General features: G+C 43.9%; 1 protein-coding gene across 1 annotated transcript in view; it reads left to right on the top strand.

Annotated features, from left to right (window-relative positions):
* LOC135508774 (copine-8-like) overlaps positions 1-18808 on the top strand; it is a 50159-nt gene that overhangs the window by 10061 nt on the left and 21290 nt on the right. Inside the window, exons 2-5 of the mRNA XM_064928998.1 lie at positions 5609-5649; positions 13760-13806; positions 13915-14018; positions 18111-18150. Coding sequence (XP_064785070.1) covers positions 5609-5649; positions 13760-13806; positions 13915-14018; positions 18111-18150 — 232 coding nt within the window. The remainder of the gene's footprint in view (positions 1-5608; positions 5650-13759; positions 13807-13914; positions 14019-18110; positions 18151-18808) is intronic.

Here is an 18808-nt window from a genome sequence, read left to right as displayed (position 1 = left end):
GGTCTCAGATGATCCCGCAGATGAAGAAGCCAAAAGTGGAGGTCCTGGGCTGGTGTGGTTACACGTGGCATGTGGTTGTGAGGCCTGTTGGACGTACCATCAAATTTTCTAAAACGACATTGGAGGTGGCTTTTGGTAGAGAAATTAACATTCAATTTTCTGGCAACAGCTTTGGGGGACATTCCTGCAGTCAACATGCCAATTGCATGCTCCCTCAAAACTTGAGACATCTGTGGAATTGTGTTGTCTGACAAACTGCACATTTTAGAGTGGCCTTTTATTGTTCCCAGCAAAAGGTTCACCTGTGTAATGATCATGCTGTTCAAACAGTTTATTGATATACTACACCTGTCAGGTGGATTATCTTGGCAAAAGAGAAATGCTCACAAACAGGGATGTAAACAAATTTGTGCACATCATTTCAGAGAAATAAGCTTTTTGTGCATATGGAGCATTTCTGGCACCTTTTATTTCAGCACATGGCATGAGTTCTACTCCTCTAGTTCCTGTGTTCTGGTTCTAGTGTTCTAGTGGTCTAGTTCTAGTGTTCTAGTACTCTAGTTATAATGTTCTTGTTCTAGTGCTCTAGTTCTAGTGTTCTAGTGTTCTAGTTCTAGTGTTCTAGTGTTCTAGTTCTAGTGTTCTAGTTATTGTACCCTAGTTCTAGTCTTCTAGATCCAGGGCACTAGATCTAGTGTTCTAGTTCCAGCGCTCTAGTTATTGTGTTTTAGTGTTCTAGTTCTAGTGTTCTAGCTCTAGTGCTCTAGATCTAGTGTTCTTATACTAGTTCCCTAGTTCTACTGCTCTAGTTCTGGTGTTCTAGTTCTAGTGCTCTAGTTCTAGTGCTCTAGTTCTTGTGTTCTAGTTGTAGTGTTCTAGATCTAGTGTTCGGGTTCTAGTGAACTAGTTCTAGTGCTCCATTTCTTGTGTTCTATTGCTAGTGCTCTAGTTCTTGTGTTCTAGTTCTAGTGTTCCAGTTCTTTTGTTCTAGTTCTAATGCCCTATTTCTTGTGTTTTAGTTCTAGTGCACTAGTTTTAGTGTTGTCGTAATAGTAGTCTAGTTCCATCATTCTAGTTCTAGTGCTCTGGTTCTTTTGTTCTAGTTCTAGTTCTAGTGTTCTAGTTATTGTGATCTAGTGTTCTATATCTAGTGCACTAGTTATAGTGTTTTAGTGTTCTTGATCTTGTGTTATACATCTAGTTCTAGTGCTCTAGTTCTAGGTAGTTCTAGTGTTCTAGGGCTCTGGTTCTAGTGTTCTCATTCTTGTGCTCTAGTTCTAGTGTTCTAGTACTCTAGTTCTAGTGTTCTAGTGTTCTATGTCGAGTGTTCTAGTTCTAGTGCTCTAGTTATTGTATTTTAGTTATAGTGCTCTAGATCTAGTGTTCTAGTACTCGTGCCCTGGTTTTCCTCCTCTAGTTCTAGTGTTCTACTTCTAGTGTTCTAGTTCTAGTGTTCTAGTTATTGTGTTCTAGTTCTAGTGCCCTAGATCTAGTTTTCCAGTACTAGCTCCCTTGTCCTACTGCTCTAGTTCTAGTGTTATGTTGTAGTTCTAGTGCTCTGATTCTAGTTTTCTAGTTCTGGTGTTCTGGTTCTAGTGTTCTAGTTTTAGTACTCCATTTTTTGTGTTATACTGCTAGTGCTCTAGTTATTGTTTTAGTGTTCTAGTTCTATTGTTCTAGTTTTCTAGTGCAAGTGCTCTAGTTCTAGTGCTCTATTTCTAATATTCTAGATCTAGTGTTATAGTGTTCTGGTTCTTGTGCTATAGTTCTAATGTTCTAGCTCTATTTCTCTAATTCTAGTGTTCTTGGTCTAGTGCTCTAGAACTTGTTTTCTAGTTATAGAGTTCTAGTGTTCTAGTTCTAGTTCTCCAGTTCTTGTGTTCTTGTTCTATTGCTTTAGTGCTGATGTTCTATTGTTCTAGTTCTAGTGCTCTAGTTCTTGTGTTCTAGTGCCCTAGTTATAGTTTTCTAGTTTTTGTGCTCCAGTTCTTGTGTTCTAGTTCTAGTGCTCTAGTCCCTGTGTTCTAGTTCTAGTGTTCTAGTTCTGGCATTCTAGTGTTCTATCTCTAGTGCTCTGGTTCTGGGATTCTAGTTCTAGTGCTCTAGTTATAGTCTTCTATTTCTAGTATTCTAGTTATAGTCTTCTAGTTCTATTGCTCTAGTTCTAGTGCTCTAGAACATTCTTGGGCTTGCTTTCCTTTCTTGTTTTCTTCTGAACCTCTAAAGGTAATAATATTTTATGCTGCCCTTTTGGGGAATACTGTGTGTTCATGCTAGTCTGATCTCCAGTGTCATCTCAGGTGGAAGTTGTCCCCTTCAAATCACATAGCTTTAGTCTGACTTTGGGAATGGCTTGTAGAATTGAATAGGTGACTGCTGCATGATGTAAGTGGTGGAATTTCAAATGTAATTCTGATGTCATGCTAGTTTACTGTGCTCGTAAATGTTTGATGAACGGTGAGGAGTCACTCTGTGCGGCCCACCTGAAATTCCTGGACTGCCCGTGGTTTGTGGGGGGAAGGAAGGGCTTTTAAAAATATTTCCCCTGAATGAACAGTCAGAGAGAGGCCGCTGGCCTTGGGCACACGTGAAGCAGCTGGAACAGAGGAGCTCACACACACACTCTCCCTCTCTCTTTCCCTCTCTCCCTCTCTCCCTCTCTCTCTCTCTCTCTCTCTCTCTCTCTCTCTCTCCCTCTCTCCCTCCCTCTCTCCCTCTCTCCCCCCTCCCTCTCTCTCGCTCTCCCTCCAACACCTCTCTCCCACACACCTTTACCATCACACACCTTTCCCATCACAGACCTTTCCCATCACACACCTCTACCATCACACAGCTCTCCCATCACAGACCTCTCCCATCACAGACCTCTCCCATCACAGATCTCTCCCATCACACACCTCTACCATCACACACCTCTCCCATCACACACCTCTTCCATCACACACCTCTCCCATCACACACCTCTCCCATCACACACCTCTCCCATCACACACCTCTACCATCACACACCTCACTCATCACACACCTCACCCATCACACACCTACCCAGAGTTGTCTCCACTCTCCAGTCGTCTCCACTCTCCAGTCGTCTCCACTCTCCAGTCGTCTCCACTCTCCAGTCGTCTCCACTCTCCTGTCTTCTCCACTCTCCTGTCTTCTCCACTCTCCTGTCTTCTCCACTCTCCAGTCGTCTCCACTCTCCAGTCGTCTCCACTCTCCAGTCGTCTCCACTCTCCTGTCTTCTCCACTCTCCTGTCTTCTCCACTCTCCTGTCTTCTCCACTCTCCAGTCTTCTCCACTCTCCAGTCGTCTCCACTCTCCAGTCGTCTCCACTCTCCTGTCTTCTCCACTCTCCTGTCTTCTCCACTCTCCAGTCGTCTCCACTCTCCAGTCGTCTCCACTCTCCAGTCGTCTCCACTCTCCTGTCTTCTCCACTCTCCAGTCGTCTCCACTCTCCAGTCATCTCCACTCTCCTGTCTTCTCCACTCTCCTGTCTTCTCCACTCTCCAGTCGTCTCCACTCTCCAGTCGTCTCCACTCTCCAGTCGTCTCCACTCTCCTGTCTTCTCCACTCTCCTGTCTTCTCCACTCTTCAGTCGTCTCCACTCTCCAGTCATCTCCACTCTCCTGTCTTCTCCACTCTCCAGTCGTCTCCACTCTCCTGTCTTCTCCACTCTCCTGTCTTCTCCACTCTCCAGTCGTCTCCACTCTCCAGTCGTCTCCACTCTCCAGTCGTCTCCACTCTCCAGTCGTCTCCACTCTCCTGTCTTCTCCACTCTCCTGTCTTCTCCACTCTCCTGTCTTCTCCAGTCTTCTCCACTCTCCAGTCGTCTCCACTCTCCAGTCGTCTCCACTCTCCTGTCTTCTCCACTCTCCTGTCTTCTCCACTCTCCAGTCGTCTCCACTCTCCAGTCGTCTCCACTCTCCAGTCATCTCCACTCTCCTGTCTTCTCCACTCTCCAGTCGTCTCCACTCTCCAGTCGTCTCCACTCTCCTGTCTTCTCCACTCTCCTGTCTTCTCCACTCTTCAGTCGTCTCCACTCTCCAGTCATCTCCACTCTCCTGTCTTCTCCACTCTCCAGTCGTCTCCAATCTCCAGTCGTCTCCACTCTCCTGTCTTCTCCACTCTCCTGTCTTCTCCACTCTCCTGTCTTCTCCACTCTTCAGTCGTCTCCACTCTCCAGTCTTCTCCACTCTCCAGTCGTCTCCACTCTCCAGTCGTCTCCACTCTCCTGTCTTCTCCACTCTCCAGTCGTCTCCACTCTCCAGTCGTCTCCACTCTCCAGTCATCTCCACTCTCCTGTCTTCTCCACTCTCCAGTCGTCTCCACTCTCCAGTCGTCTCCACTCTCCAGTCGTCTCCACTCTCCAGTCATCTCCACTCTTCAGTCGTCTCCACTCTCCAGTCTTCTCCACTCTCCAGTCGTCTCCACTCTCCCCTCGTTACACACATTTGATGTGAACAGCCCAATTCTATCTCTTATTATCACTTCTATATGGTTTCAGCCAACTAATTGGCTAGTGTAGCTCTGCTCTGACAGAGGCATGCAGCGGTCAGCCAGACCGACATAGTGTGATACCATCTGGGGCAGGCTGGGATCAGCACAACATGGGTGGCTGATCTAGATACATCACTAACGATCAACGCCCAAAGACACTTGCTGCACTTGGCTGCCTTGTCACAGAACGAATGCCCCTCTCTCCCTATTTCTCTCTCTCTCTCTCTCTCTCTTTGTCTCTCTGCGTGTCTAGTGGTCTGTAGATGCCTGCCTGATGGACAACTATTTTTCTTCTAGTCTCTTAAATAAGTCAGAGTTTCACAGCTCAGAGCTTCAACAAAACAGAGCATGAAAGGTTGATGGAGTTTAATGTATTATCTGGCAGGAATTCAAGTTGTGAGCGGTTTTGGGTTTTCTCAGGCTCTTTTCTGTGTTTGACCTGGACTCACCACAGTGTGGCATACAGTGCTGTTAGAAACTAAACAGAGTAACAGATCCCCTCTCCTGCTGCTGCTCACGTATTACACACACAAACACTGTGTAATATGTTATTACACACACAAACACTGTGTAATGTGTTATTACACACACAAACACTGTGTTATTACACACACAAATACTGTGTAATGTGTTATTACACACACATACACTGTGTAATATGTTATTACACACACAAACACTGTGTAATGTGTTATTACACACACACAAACACTGTGTAATGTGTTATTACACACACAAACACTGTGTAATGTGCTATTACACACACAAACACTGCTAACGAGGCATGCTGGGACATGTTGTGTGTCGGGGCAGCACATAGCATGGTGTTGTTGTGGTGACCTCCCTAACCCAGACGACGCAAGGCCAATTGTGCTTCGCCCCACGGACCTCCCGGTCGCGGCAGGTTACGACAGAGCCTGGGCGCGAACCCAGAGTCTCTGATGGCACAGCGCCCTTAACCACTGCGCCACCCGGGAGGCCTGTTTCTCCTCCATTTCAACAACAAAACAATAACAAAGGTGCTGGAGTGAACATTGGCGCTGTTTCCCCTAATACAGATAACATCTTTCACAACGAATAATGGCTGTTTCTTTGCTTTCTTGTTTTACAGAAATCTCCTGGACAGAGACACATTCTCCAAATCAGACCCAAGTAAGATTGTCTTTTATACACACATTTACACACGCACATACACACGCACACACACACGCACACGCACACACTCTTATTCTCTCTTGTTTTCTCTGGCCCTCTCTCTTCCCCCTGTGAATCAGTGTGCATTTGCATATGCCAGATGTCGTATTTGTCATTGTAATCTCAACTCTGGCTCAACTTGACTGAGCAGAAACAGTATGTCCTCGTGTACACCAGCCATAGGATTCCTCTGCTGCTTATTCCCTGCTGATTCTAGAAATATTCAAAATCATGACATTTTAGTCATGTTTCTGGATGTTTGCCTAACCTTAACCAGCCATATCTGTCATAGAGATAAAGGGATGTCTGTGGTCTGTGGTGTGTAGATAAGTACATCCTTAAAATTAGGACATTTGGCCCTCTGAAGGAGATGTGGTCAGACTCAGCACTAGCAAGGAGGGAGGACTCTGATCCGAGAGGCCTACTGGCTGGTTGGCTTGCTAGAGGCTGGCTGGGCAGCTGGCTGGCTGGAGGCTAGCTGACTGGCTGGAGGCTGGTTGGCTGGAGGCTGGGTGGCTGGCTGGCTGGCTTGCTGATGGCTGGCTGGCTGTCTGGCTGGAGGCTGGCTGGCTGGCTGACTGGCTGGAGGCTGGAGGCTGGCTGGCAGGAGGCTGGCTGGCTGGCTGGAGGCTGTAGCATGTTTATCCAGTCACAAACACACACACAAACACATGCACACCGGGTTGGGTAGGTTACTTACTAAATGTAATCTGTTACAGTTACTAGTTACTTGTCCAAAATTGTCACGAGTAACCTAACTTTTGGATTATCCAAACACAGTAACGTAATCTAATTACTTTCAGTTACTTTTAGATTACTTTCTCTTAAGAAGCATACAAAGAAGACAAAAATGTATATTACCAATTGAACGACATCTTTTTAAGCAATAAGGCACGAGGGGTTGTGGTATATGGCCAATATATGCACTTATGCACCACGCAACGCTGAGTGCCTGGATACAGCCCTGAGCCGTGATATATTGACCATATACCACAAACCACCGAGGTGCCTTATTTCTATTATAAACTGCTTACCAACCTAATTAGAGCATTACAAATTCATGTTTTGTCATAACCATGGTATACAGTCTAATATACCACGGCCTTCAGCCAATCAGCTCGAACCACCCAGTTTATAATACCATATAAATCAATGTTAGAGTTTACATGAAATGAAATGAAAAATGTTGGACATTTAGATATTTAGAGTTTATTTAGAGTTTTGAATTCAACATGTTGTTACTATCTAGCTAACGTATTGTATGTGCAAACGATGGTTAGCTCCTTTGTATTGTGCGTCTGTTGTAGAAAGAGGTGATGATTGGCAGGACATATTTGTACAGATGTCTTTTGTTTTGGATGCAGGTTTGTGGTTTTAACTACAGCGCCTCCGGAAAGTATCCACAACCCTTTACTGTTTCCACATTTTGTTACGTTACAGACTTATTGTCAAATGTATTAAATAAAAAATGTTCCCCAATGTTCCCCTTCAATCTATACCCAATACCCCATAATGACATGTTTTTCAAATGTATTAAAAATAAAATGTAGGTATTCAGACCCTTTGCTGTGAGACTCTAAATCAGGGGTGTCAAAGTCAAATGGACGGAGGGCCAAATAAAAAATTTAGCTACAAGCCGAGGGCCGGACTGTTCGAATGTTCATTGAAAATTTTTTAAATGACGCATATAGTCTAGTGAACCTAATTGAACCTACTGAAAACCTAACAAATATATTCCAATATGATCAGATAAATAAAGCAATATTTTCTTATGGCTCTGTCAGTAATCTTTAATTTTCAACAGACACAAAAGACAAATTTCCTTTATATAAAAATCCCCATAACATGAACATTAAATGAAAGAAACCGGTATTCAAGGCACCATCAGTAGCCTATATTTTCTATTTTAGCAAAAGTGGGCTAAATTTACTTCAAAGAAAAAAACAATAATAGCAATTTTCTATCATCCACTCAACTGAAATATTTTTAAAATATAATTGGATTGAAATACAATAAAATAAAGTGCAAAAATCTATTAATCAAAAACAACACTTTGTTTAAGGAGAAGTAACATGCAGTGAAAACAAATATTAAACTTTAACTTTTAAACTTGAACTGAGTAAAAACTCTAAATATGTGATTGCACAGTAATGTTCACTTGTTTGAGGTTGAGGGTGATACTTGGTGGTGTCCCATCTTTTCCACAAGTTCATCAATGTTCGGGGTAAGGCTCTGAGCTGAGGAAATCCTCAGAATTGAGTGGAGGTGTTCAGCAGTAAGTCGACTTCTGTGTGATGTTTTGTTCAGGTTCATCAAAGAAAAAAGTTGTTCACACAGGTATGTGCTGCCAAACATAGACAACGTTTGAGCAGCCTGGATGCGCAGCTGGGGCATTGTGTCGGGGAGGAAACGGGCGAACTCCGCAGCACCCACTGCCGCATATTTTGCCCTCAGTGCATCATTGCATTGGAGGTCAATCAACTCCATTTGGAGGTTTGGTGGTGAGCTTTCCACGTCAACAGCAAATGGGTTACCGAGCAGTTCCAACCTGCTTTTTTGTGCTTCAAAGTCAGCAAATCGGCGTCGAAAGTCAGCGGCAAGCATACCTATTTTATCAGCCAACTGTGCGCTCGGGAACGCACTGGTAGAGAGCTTCTCTTTCATGGTCTGGCAGCTGGGAAAGTGGCTCAAATTTTCTTTCCGCATCTGCGTCTCCCACAGAGTCAGTTTGGTTTTAAATGCCTTCACTGTACTGTACATATCAGAGATGACATGATCCCGACCCTGCAGCTGCAAGTTCATTGCATTCAGATGACTCGTAATGTCACACAGAAAAGCCATTTCACACAGAAACATTTCGTCTCGGAGTTGTGTTGTGTCTTTCCCTTTGCTGTCCAAGAACAGACAAATCTCCTCACGAAGCTCGAAACATCTTTGAAGCACCTTTCCCTGGCTTAGCCATCGCACCTCTGTGTGATAAGGCAAATCACCATGCTCCGTTTCTAACTCCGTCAGAAATGCCTTGAACTGGCGGTGATTCAAACCTTTGGCTCTGATAAAGTTAACTGTGCGCGTGATGATGCTCATTACATGCTCCATGTAGTATTGGTGCGTGTAAAAGATCTGCGGGCTGCCGGCTTGCTGCGGTCTGCGGGCCGGTTCTAATAATAAATCAAGATCATCCCAGGGGCCGTAAAAAACCTTCTCGCGGGCCGGATGTGGCCCGCGGGCCTTGACTCTGACATATGTGCTCTAAATTGAGCTCAGGTGTGTCCTGTTTCCATTGATCATCCTTGAGATGTTTCAACAACTTGATTGGAGTCCACCTGTGGTAAATTCAATTAATTGGACATGATTTGGAAAGGCACACACCTGTCTATATAAGGTCCTACAGATGGCAGTGCATGTCAGAGCAAAAACCAAGCTATGAGTCCAAGGAATTGTCTGTAGAGTTCCGAGACAAGATTGTGTCGAGAAACAGATCTAGACAAGGGTACCAAAACATTTTTGCAGCATTGAAGGTCCCCAATAACATAATGGCCTCCATCATTCTTAAATGTAAGAAGTTTGGAACCACCAAGACTCTTCCTAAAGCTGGTCGCCTGGCCAAACTGAGCAATCGGTGGAGAAGGGCCTTGGTCAGGGAGGTTACCAAGAACCCAATGATCACTGACAAGGCTCCATAGTTCTACTATGGAGATGAGAGAACCTTCCAGAAGGACCAACATCTCTGCAGCACGCCACCAATCAGGCCTTTATGGTTGAGTGGCCAGACGGAAGCCACTCCTCAGTAAAAGGTACATGACAGCCCTCTTAGTATTTGCCAAAGGACCTCTAAAGTACTCTAAGCCCACAATATTCTCTGGTCTGATGAAACCAAGATTGAACTCTTTGGCCTGAATGCCAAGTGTCACATCTGGAGGAAACCTGGCACCATCCCTTCTGTGAAGCATGGTGGTGGCAGCATCATGCTGTGGGGATGTTTTTTAGTGGCAGGGACTGTGCGACTAGTCGGGATCGAGGGAAAGATGAACGCAGCAAAGAACAGAGAGATCCTTGATGAAATCCTTCTCCAGATTGCTCATGATCTCAGACTGGGGCGAAGTTTCACCTTCCAACAGGACAACGACCCTAAGCACACAGCCAAGACAACGCAGGAATGGCTTCGGGACAAGTCTCTGAATGTCCTGGAGTGGCCCAGCCAGAGCCTGGAACCCGATCGAACATCTCTGGAGAGACCTGAAAATAGCTGTGCAGGGACAGTCCCCATCCAACCTGACAGAGTCATCTGAGAGGATCTGCAGAGAAAAATGGGAGAAACTCTCCAAACACAGGTGTGCCAAGCTTGTAGCGTCATACCCAAGAAGACTAGAGGCTGTAATTGCTGTCAAAGGTGCTTCAACATAGTACTGAGTAAAGGGTCTGAAAACTTATGTAAATTGTATATTTTATAAAAACGTGTTTTTGCTTTGCCATTATGGGGTATTGTGTGTAGATTGATGAGGATTTGTTTTGTTTTATCCATTTTAAAACAAGGCTGTAGCGTATCAAAATGTGGAAAAAGTCAAGGGGCCACTGTCCTGATATTTTTGGAGCTCACTGTTGATGATTTTGTTGTCATGGACAACTGATTGGTCTCATTGCTTCCAGTTGAAAAATAAATGCTGCTCTCATGGAATGAAATATTTTGAGAACTACCGAAAAGTGCTATTTTTAATTTGAAAAATACATGCCGGAACCTGCATTTGCTATAGGGCTGTTGTTTAAGTTTTTGTTGGTGAAACTTTGATACCTCCATAATTTGCAGCTGTTTAAATACATCAAAAGTGCACAAGTTTGAGCATGTGATGTCAGTTTTTGTTTTATCAGCAGGAATTAGATTGAGCCATAAAAGCCTCTCTCGTGTTCTTCTTAAATTTAACTTGTTGTTGACAGTATGGACCACAATACCTTGGAGATTAGAAGGGAGGAACTCCCTCAAAATTTTATTCCATAGACTGGGCTCCGCACTGTGCAGCTGTTGCAAGAGCGCATTTTGTCACTGACTGTCCACTAGATGCAGAAACAATGATTGATATGCAGCTTAAACTACCACATTATGTAAGGCACAAATAGCTAAATGAGAGAGCAGCAGTGTGATTCACATCAATGCGCTATATCCACTAGGCCACACCACTGCTGTTGTCCTTACCTCCAAGCGTTTAGTGAAAAGGGATAACCTTCAGATGTAGACAGCATTCACACCATTGGAAGACATACACTATATGGCCAAAAGTATTGGGAGACCCCATCAAATTAGTGGATTTGACTATTTCAGCCACATTCAGACAGCTGAACTCAACTGCATTACATGACAGTACATTACAGTATATTACACTACATTACACTATATACACAAATAATAACCACAACAGCCAGCTGGAACCCTTTTTGACCACGAAAACATGCATGCCCTGGCCACTGAGGTAACTACTGGAGAATGGGCATTTCTCCAGAGCTCTTTTCACTAGCATACATACAGAGCTAGTGAGGGCAGGCAGAGTAGAATCACTCTTGTTGATTCTATGGACAGAGGCCATTGGAAGCCCTCTCAATGGAAGTGATCACGGTCAGTCAGGTGGAATGGGGGCTCTGACCCCTCTGATTCTGATGAGGTGTATTTTGATTTGAACATTTGAACACCCCTCCCCGTAGAGGGAATTGGCTCAGATTACAGTAGTTTGCGCCAGACTGTATTAAAACAGATGGTTTTGGGACACTAAATCTGTGCGTGTGTGTGTATTTTTAAACAAAATAGCTGTTTATTTTGGTCCATATATTTCGGTGTATAAGCCATCAACCGTATGATAGGTCCAACAGTCAATTTCATGCTCTTGTAAAGGTCTGGGTTGGGGTTCAGACCCAGGGCCTCAAGCTTAATGATGAGCTTGGAAGGTGTTGAATGCTGAGCTATAGTCAATGAACAGCATTCTGACATAGGTATTCCTCTTTGTCCAGATGGGACAGTGTGCAGGGCGATGGCGATTGCATCGTCTGTGGGTCTATTGGGGTCGGTAAACAAATTGAAGTGGGTCTAGGGTGTCAGGTAGCGGTTATGTGATCCTTAACTAGCCTCTCAAAGAACTTCATGATGACAGAAGTGAGTGCTACGGTGCTATAGTCATTTAGTTCAGTTACCTTAGCTTTCTTGGGTGGACATCTTGAAGCATGTGGGACAGCAGACTGGGATAGGGAGAGATTGAATATGTCCGTAAACACACCAGCCAGCTGGTCTGCGCATGCTCTGAGGATGCGGCTAGGGTTGATGTCTGGGACGACAGCCTTGCAAGGGTTAACACGTTTAAATGTCTTACTCACGTTGGCCACGGAGAAGGAGAGCCCACAGTCCTTGGTAGCAGGCTGCGTCGGTGGCACTGTGTTATCCTCAAAGTGGGCGAAGAAGGTGTTTCGCTTGTCCCGAAGCAAGACATCAGTGTCCGTGACGTGGCTGGTTTTCCATTTGTAGTCCGTGATTGTCTGTAGACCCTGCAACATACGTCTTGTGTCTGAGCCGTTGAATTGCGACTCCACTTTGTCTCTATACTGATGTTTTGCCTGTTTGATTACCTTGCGGAGGGAATAACTTCACTGTTCACATTCTGCCATATTCCCAGTCACCTCGCCATGGTTAAATGCGGTGGTTCGCGCTTTCATTTTTGCGCGAATGCTGCCATCTCTCCATGGTTTCTGGTTTGGGTAGGTTTTAATAGTCACAGTGGGTACAACGTCTCCTATACACTTCCTGATAAACTCAGTCACAGTATCAGTGTATATTTGTCGATGTTATTCTTCGAGGCTACCCGGAACATATCCCAGTCTTCGAGATCAGAACAATCTTGAAGCATGGATTCCGATTGGTCAGACCAGCGTTGAATAGTCCTTAGCACGGGTACTTCCTGTTTCAGTTTCTGCCTGTAGGAAGGGATGAGTACAATGGAGTCATGGTCAGATTTGCCGAAAGGAGGGCGGGGGAGGACCTTATAGGCATCCCGGAAGTTGGAGTAGCAGTGGTCAAGTACTACAGTCAATATGTTGATAGAACTTCGGCATCCTTTTTCTCAAAATTGCTTTGTTAAAATCCCCAGCTACAATACATGCGGCCTCAGGATATGTGGTTTCCAGTTTGCATAATGTCCAGTGAAGTTCTTTGAGGGCCGTTATGGTAACAGCTTGAGGGGGAATATACACGGCTGTAACTATAACCGAAGAGAATTATCTTGGGAGATAATACAGACGACATTTGATTGTGAGGTATTCTATGTCGGGTGAACAAAAGGACTAGAGTTTCTGTATGTTATCACAATCACACCATGAGTCGTTAATCTTGAAACATACACCCCAACTCTTCCTCTTCCCGGAGAGATATGTATTCTTGTATACATTCACGTGAGAGTGGATTCCCCTTAGCAGGGTGTTTCCCTAAGGCGTGCACATTTCAGTTTTTGCCCTAGCACTTACACAACTGATTCTCATCAAAGGCTTGATTACGAGTCTGATACTTTGTTAGTGCTTGGGAAATATCTAAAATGTGCACCCCTTGGGTCACCAGGACCAGGATTCAGAAACACTGCCTTAGCATTTTAGCACTTTCAACTCTGTTCCTTTTATTTGTCCTTTCTCTTTGAAAAATCTCCATTGCTGCCTGGGTGGCAGAGTTACACTGACATTTACATTAATTAGGAACAGAGCTTTCCTCTCATGATGTCATAGCCTAGGCGATAGAATGTTATCTTCCAGGATTTCTTATGCCGTGTTTCCTCTGTGTTTTAACTGCTGTTTCCTCTGTGTTTTAACTGCTGTTTCCTCTGTGTTTCCTCTGTGTTTTAACTGCTGTTTCCTCTGTGTTTTAACTGCTGTTTCCTCTGTGTTTCCTCTGTGTTTTAACTGCTGTTTCCTCTGTGTTTTAACTGCTGTTTCCTTTGTGTTTTAACTGCTGTTTCCTCTGTGTTTTAACTGCTGTTTCCTCTGTGTTTTAACTGCTATTTTACACAGGCTTTTCCTTTTTGTTTTCTTCTTCTCCTCTTGACAGTTTGTGTGCTGTACACTCAAGGAATCTCCAACAGGGAATGGAGAGAGGTGAGTAGAGGTGAGGGGGGAGAGGGTCCAAGGCTCTGTGAGTATTGCCTCACTCATTTTAAATCAATACAAACCAGTGGCTGTCCCTCCTTCTCTCTTTCATTCTAGTTTAGTCGGACAGAGGTGATAGACAACACACTGAATCCAGACTTTGTCCGTAAATTCCTCCTGGACTACTTCTTTGAGGAGAGGCAGAATCTCCGCTTTGACCTGTGAGTATGCACATGTGTGTGTGTGTTTTGTTTAGAGAGGGTGAGTTAGTGAGGTGAGTTAGTGTGTGTACATGGTGATGCATGGTTGAGAGAGAGTGGTGCTGTGTGAGTCTGTAAGCACAAGTTGAGTTACGAATAAAGTATTTATAAAGTCAGAGAAGGGAGATGTAAGTGTTCACCTTTTAAATAAATAAAAATTCATAAGAATTTTGATAACATTTCTTTATGAATTCCCCTTGTTAATAAGATGTTTTGTAATGTAATACGGTCATGGGGCAAAAGCTAAAAAAGGTCGATATTGAAATACTCACGATGTTCATCATTTTTTGGAATTCATAAATGTATGTCAGTTAAATTGTGGTCTTATCTCAGAGCACATCACATGGTTTAGACTGACACCATTGGTCCGTTAATTTTTTCTCAATGTCACATAGTGTATGCTATAGCTTGGAAAATAAACATGTGGGTGACAACATCAAGCTGCTTGTCTCCAACATTAGGACGGCTTTCCACAGGAAATGTAGTCTGCTTCATGTTTTGTTTCCGTGCCACAATATAGCTGAGTGCCTGCCTTAGTGTTGAGTTGAAGAGAGTATGAGTAAGTGTGTGTTACGTTTGAGAGACAGAGCGTGAGGGTGTGTGTGTGTTTGGGTTAGGAAGGGGGAGTTCGTGAGGATGATGAAGTGTGTGTTGGTAGCTTAGCAGATCCTATTGTCAGTGTGTGAGCATCAGGCTGTATGACAATCTACACTGATGGCCCTCTAATGGCTCTCAGCAAAGAGTGGTTGCCGAGGCGCTCTCACACACTCCCGTCACACATGCACGCACGCACGCACACACATACACACACGTACACACTCACACATGTAGACACACACACACACATGCACACACACACATACAGCTTCCCCCTACACACATAAGCCGCCCGAGGGCATCCTCTCTGACAAATATATATGTGTACTTTTCCCCTTGTCATTATATGAATCATTTATGAAGATTTGTGAGTGACCGAGGCAAAGACGAATAGTACATTAGGTACACCTGTGCATTCTGCCATCGGCGGGCCCGGTTGCGTAACAATGTTCCCTAGTCTTATGGAATTACATCTGTACCAACATAGTACTGTATCATCTCTCTCAGCTGTGACATGGCACCTTGTCTGTAGAGACAATTATACACACCATCACACATGCACACACGCGCAGAGGCGCACGTACAGGCACACACACACACATGCGTTCACTCATGCACAGAAACAGGCACACATACACACACGCAAAGTGAAAACACCTGAGCAATGGATTAAGGAAGGGATATACTGTACTAGAATATTAAATGGGTTTCTTTTTGAAAATCAGGTGGATACATTTCAGCACACAAGTTGTTTTTATAATTTTATGGAGAAGCTCCGTTTTTTTCAATGTCTGATTGTTTATAACCATTGACACTGACGACCAAAGCCTTTTTGTAAAATGGTACTATGATTTTCCACAATCAGTTGTCACATTTACATTTGAGTCCTTTAGCAGACACTCCCATCCAGAGCCACTTCCATTGAGTTCAGATAGCTGGGTGGGACAAACACATATCACAGATACACTCTTAGAGCAAAGGGTTCAAAAACGGTTATTTGTGGAGATGTTGAATTCTACCAACAACTCTTTTGATCTGAAGAACCCTTTTTGGAAAACAAAGGCGATTCTTTGGAAGACAAGAAGGGTTCTACATAGAACTAAATATCATGATTCCCAGCATGATCTATTGAAGGGTGATTTTAAGAATTGTTCATTATAATATCTGTGTTTTTGCATGTACATTGATTGATTGATTCATTTTATGCTACACAAGAAATATAGCATACAATTTTCCAAACTAATCCAATCTGTTATTAGTTGGATTTATTGCATCCATTACTGAGATGGTTGTTCCAGTTTAGATGATTGAGATAGTCTCAGTATTCAGTCCCTACCCTGGCAGTCATTCTGAATGCAGATTGCGGGTGACAAAACACTCCACTTGTTGGATATCCTAACTCTGGCTGGATTCCAATAAGAATTCAACATCACTTGGCAAGCCAGAATAGTGAAGGGAAAGGGGATACCTAGTCAGTTGTACAACTGAATGCATTCAACTGAAATGTGTCTTCCACATTTAACCCAACACCTCTGAATAAGAGAGGTGTGGAGAGCTGCCTTAATTGACAACCACAGTGCCCTAAATAAGATCTGGTGCAACCAATTACCTTCAGAAGTCACATAGTTAGTTAAATAAAGTCCACCTGTGTGCAATCTAAGTATCACATGATTTGTCACATGATCTCAGTATATATACACCTGTTCTAAAAGGCCCCAGAGTCTGCAACACCACTAAGGGGCACCACCAAGCAAGTGACACCATAAAGACCAAGGAGCTCTCCAAACAGGTCAGGGACAAAGTTGGGTTGTTGGGTTATAAAAAAAATCTGAAACTTTGAACATGCCACGGAGCACCATTCAATCCATTATTAAAAAAATGGAAAGAATATGGCACCACAACAAACCTGCCAAGAGAGGGCCGCCCACCAAAACTCACTGACCAGGCAAGGAGGGCATTAATCAGACAGGCAACAAAGAGACCAAAGATAACACTGTAGGAGCTGCAAAGCTCCACAGAGGAGATTGGAGTATCTGTCCATAGGACCACTTTAAGCTGTACACTCCACAGAGCTGGGCTTTATGGAAGAGTGGCCAGAAAAAAAGCCATTGCTTAAAGAAAAAAATAAGCAAACGTGTGGTGTTTGCCAAAAAGCATGTGGGCAACTCCCCAAACAAATGGAAGAAGGTACTCTGGTTAGATGAGACTAAAATTTAGCTTTTTGGCCATCAAGGAAAATGCTATGTCTGGTGCAAACCTAACACTTCCATCACCCCAAGAACATCATCCCCACAGTGAAGCATGGTGGTGGCAGCATCATGCTGTGGGTTGCTTGTCTGAGAAACTGGTCAGGGACGGGGAAACTGGTCAGAATAGAAGAAATGATGGATGGAGCTAAATACAGGGAAATTCTTGCGGGAAACCTGTTTCAGTCTTCAAGAGATTTGAGACTGGGACGGAGGTTCACCTTCCAGCAGGACAATGACCCTAAGCATACTGATAAAGCAACACTTGAGTGGTTTAAGGGGAAACATTTGAATGTCTTGGAAGGGCCTAGTCAAAGCCCAGACCTCAATCCAATTGAGAATCTGTGGTATGACTTAAAGATTGCTGTACACCAGCGGAACCAATCCAACTTGAGGGAAGTTTTGCTTTGAAGAATGGACAACAATCCCAGTGGCTAGATGTGCCAAGCTTATAGAGCCATACCCCAAGGGACTTGCAACTGTAATTGCTGCAAAAGTTGGCTCTACAAAGTATTGACTTGGGGGGGGGTGAATAGTTATGCACACTCAAGGTTTCAGTTTTTTTGTCTTATTTCATGTTTGTTTCACAATGAAAAAAATTTTGCATCATCAAAGTGGTAGGCATGTTGTGTAAATCGAATAATGCAAACCCTCAAATCTATTTTAATTCCAGGTTATAAGGCAACAAAATAGGTAAAATGCCAAGGGGGGTGAATACTTTCGCAAGTCACTGTAATTGTCATAAATAATTGAATTGAAAGGCTGGTGGAACCGTTCATAGAGGGTTAGAGGATGAAAGGGTTCTTGGTATAATCCTTCATAGAGGATTTTAAGAATAACCCTTCATAGAGAGTTCTAGATAGAACAATTCACAGGGGGTTCTATGAAGATCCCTACATAAAGTGTTGTAGGTAGAACCCTCCACATAGGGTTCTACCTACCACCAAAGAGGTTTCTACCTAAAACTCTCTATGAAGGGTACAAACTGAAGAACCTTACATGGTTCAACTTACCAGCTTTTTTTCTCTAAGAGTGTTGTAAGAACATTTAAACTCAATGAAGTGTGTCAGTAAAGTCAGAGCTAGTAATGGGGCGAACAAGTCAAGTGTGAGTGTTAAAAGGTCATTCTAATAAAAAAAATATATATATTCTTTACCAGTTTTTTTTTATTAGATTTTTTTATTATGTGTCGTTTCCTGTTTCTCTCCAGGTATGACCTCGACTCGAAAAGCGACAACCTGTCTAAACATGTGAGTTGCCTTTTTCCTCTCCTGCATAACCACTCTGTCTGTTCACTAATTAACTCATAGGACAAATACAGATAGTCTCTGGAACTCCTTCCAGTCCCAAACCATATCACAGACATGATGCCAGGTGATGCTAAGACCAAACTGCTAGTCTCTGGCTAGGCTACCACTGTAGTTCTATGGTGGCCGTGACTTTATCAAGAGCTCCTCTCTCCATCCGTCCACACATCCAGCAGAGTAGCCCCAGCTCCCCTCGAAGCCCCCAGGCTAACACTGAAAGCACTGAGCACACAGAGTCACTCTCAGTATGATGACTGAGGACGCTTGGATGCGCCCTGTCGCCACTGCAGATGTGGGGGATTGGAGATATGGCACGCAGCGTTAGCTTGGCTTCCATTGTGTCTATCCACGTTTCCACGTTCTCTCCATACTAGCTGCCTGCCCGCCCACCCACGGCGCTAAAAATAAATGCGAACTGAAAACGCGTAAAAGTACAATATCTCTCTTGGCAGCATCCACCGATGCGAAGACGGGGATGGTAGGGAGACCCATCACAGCAGATGTTTTACCCTGGCCATAGTGTTTCCATACCTCCAGCTGATTGGACTGGGGAACGCTGACCACGTTTCACGGATAGAGAACAATAATGCACAATTAACGA

This window comes from Oncorhynchus masou, chromosome 22 (assembly GCF_036934945.1).
Source record: "Oncorhynchus masou masou isolate Uvic2021 chromosome 22, UVic_Omas_1.1, whole genome shotgun sequence".
In the NCBI taxonomy this organism is placed as follows: domain Eukaryota; kingdom Metazoa; phylum Chordata; class Actinopteri; order Salmoniformes; family Salmonidae; genus Oncorhynchus; species Oncorhynchus masou.
The sequence above is the reverse complement of the archived record's forward strand: the minus strand, read 5'-3'. Positions and strand labels throughout refer to the sequence as shown.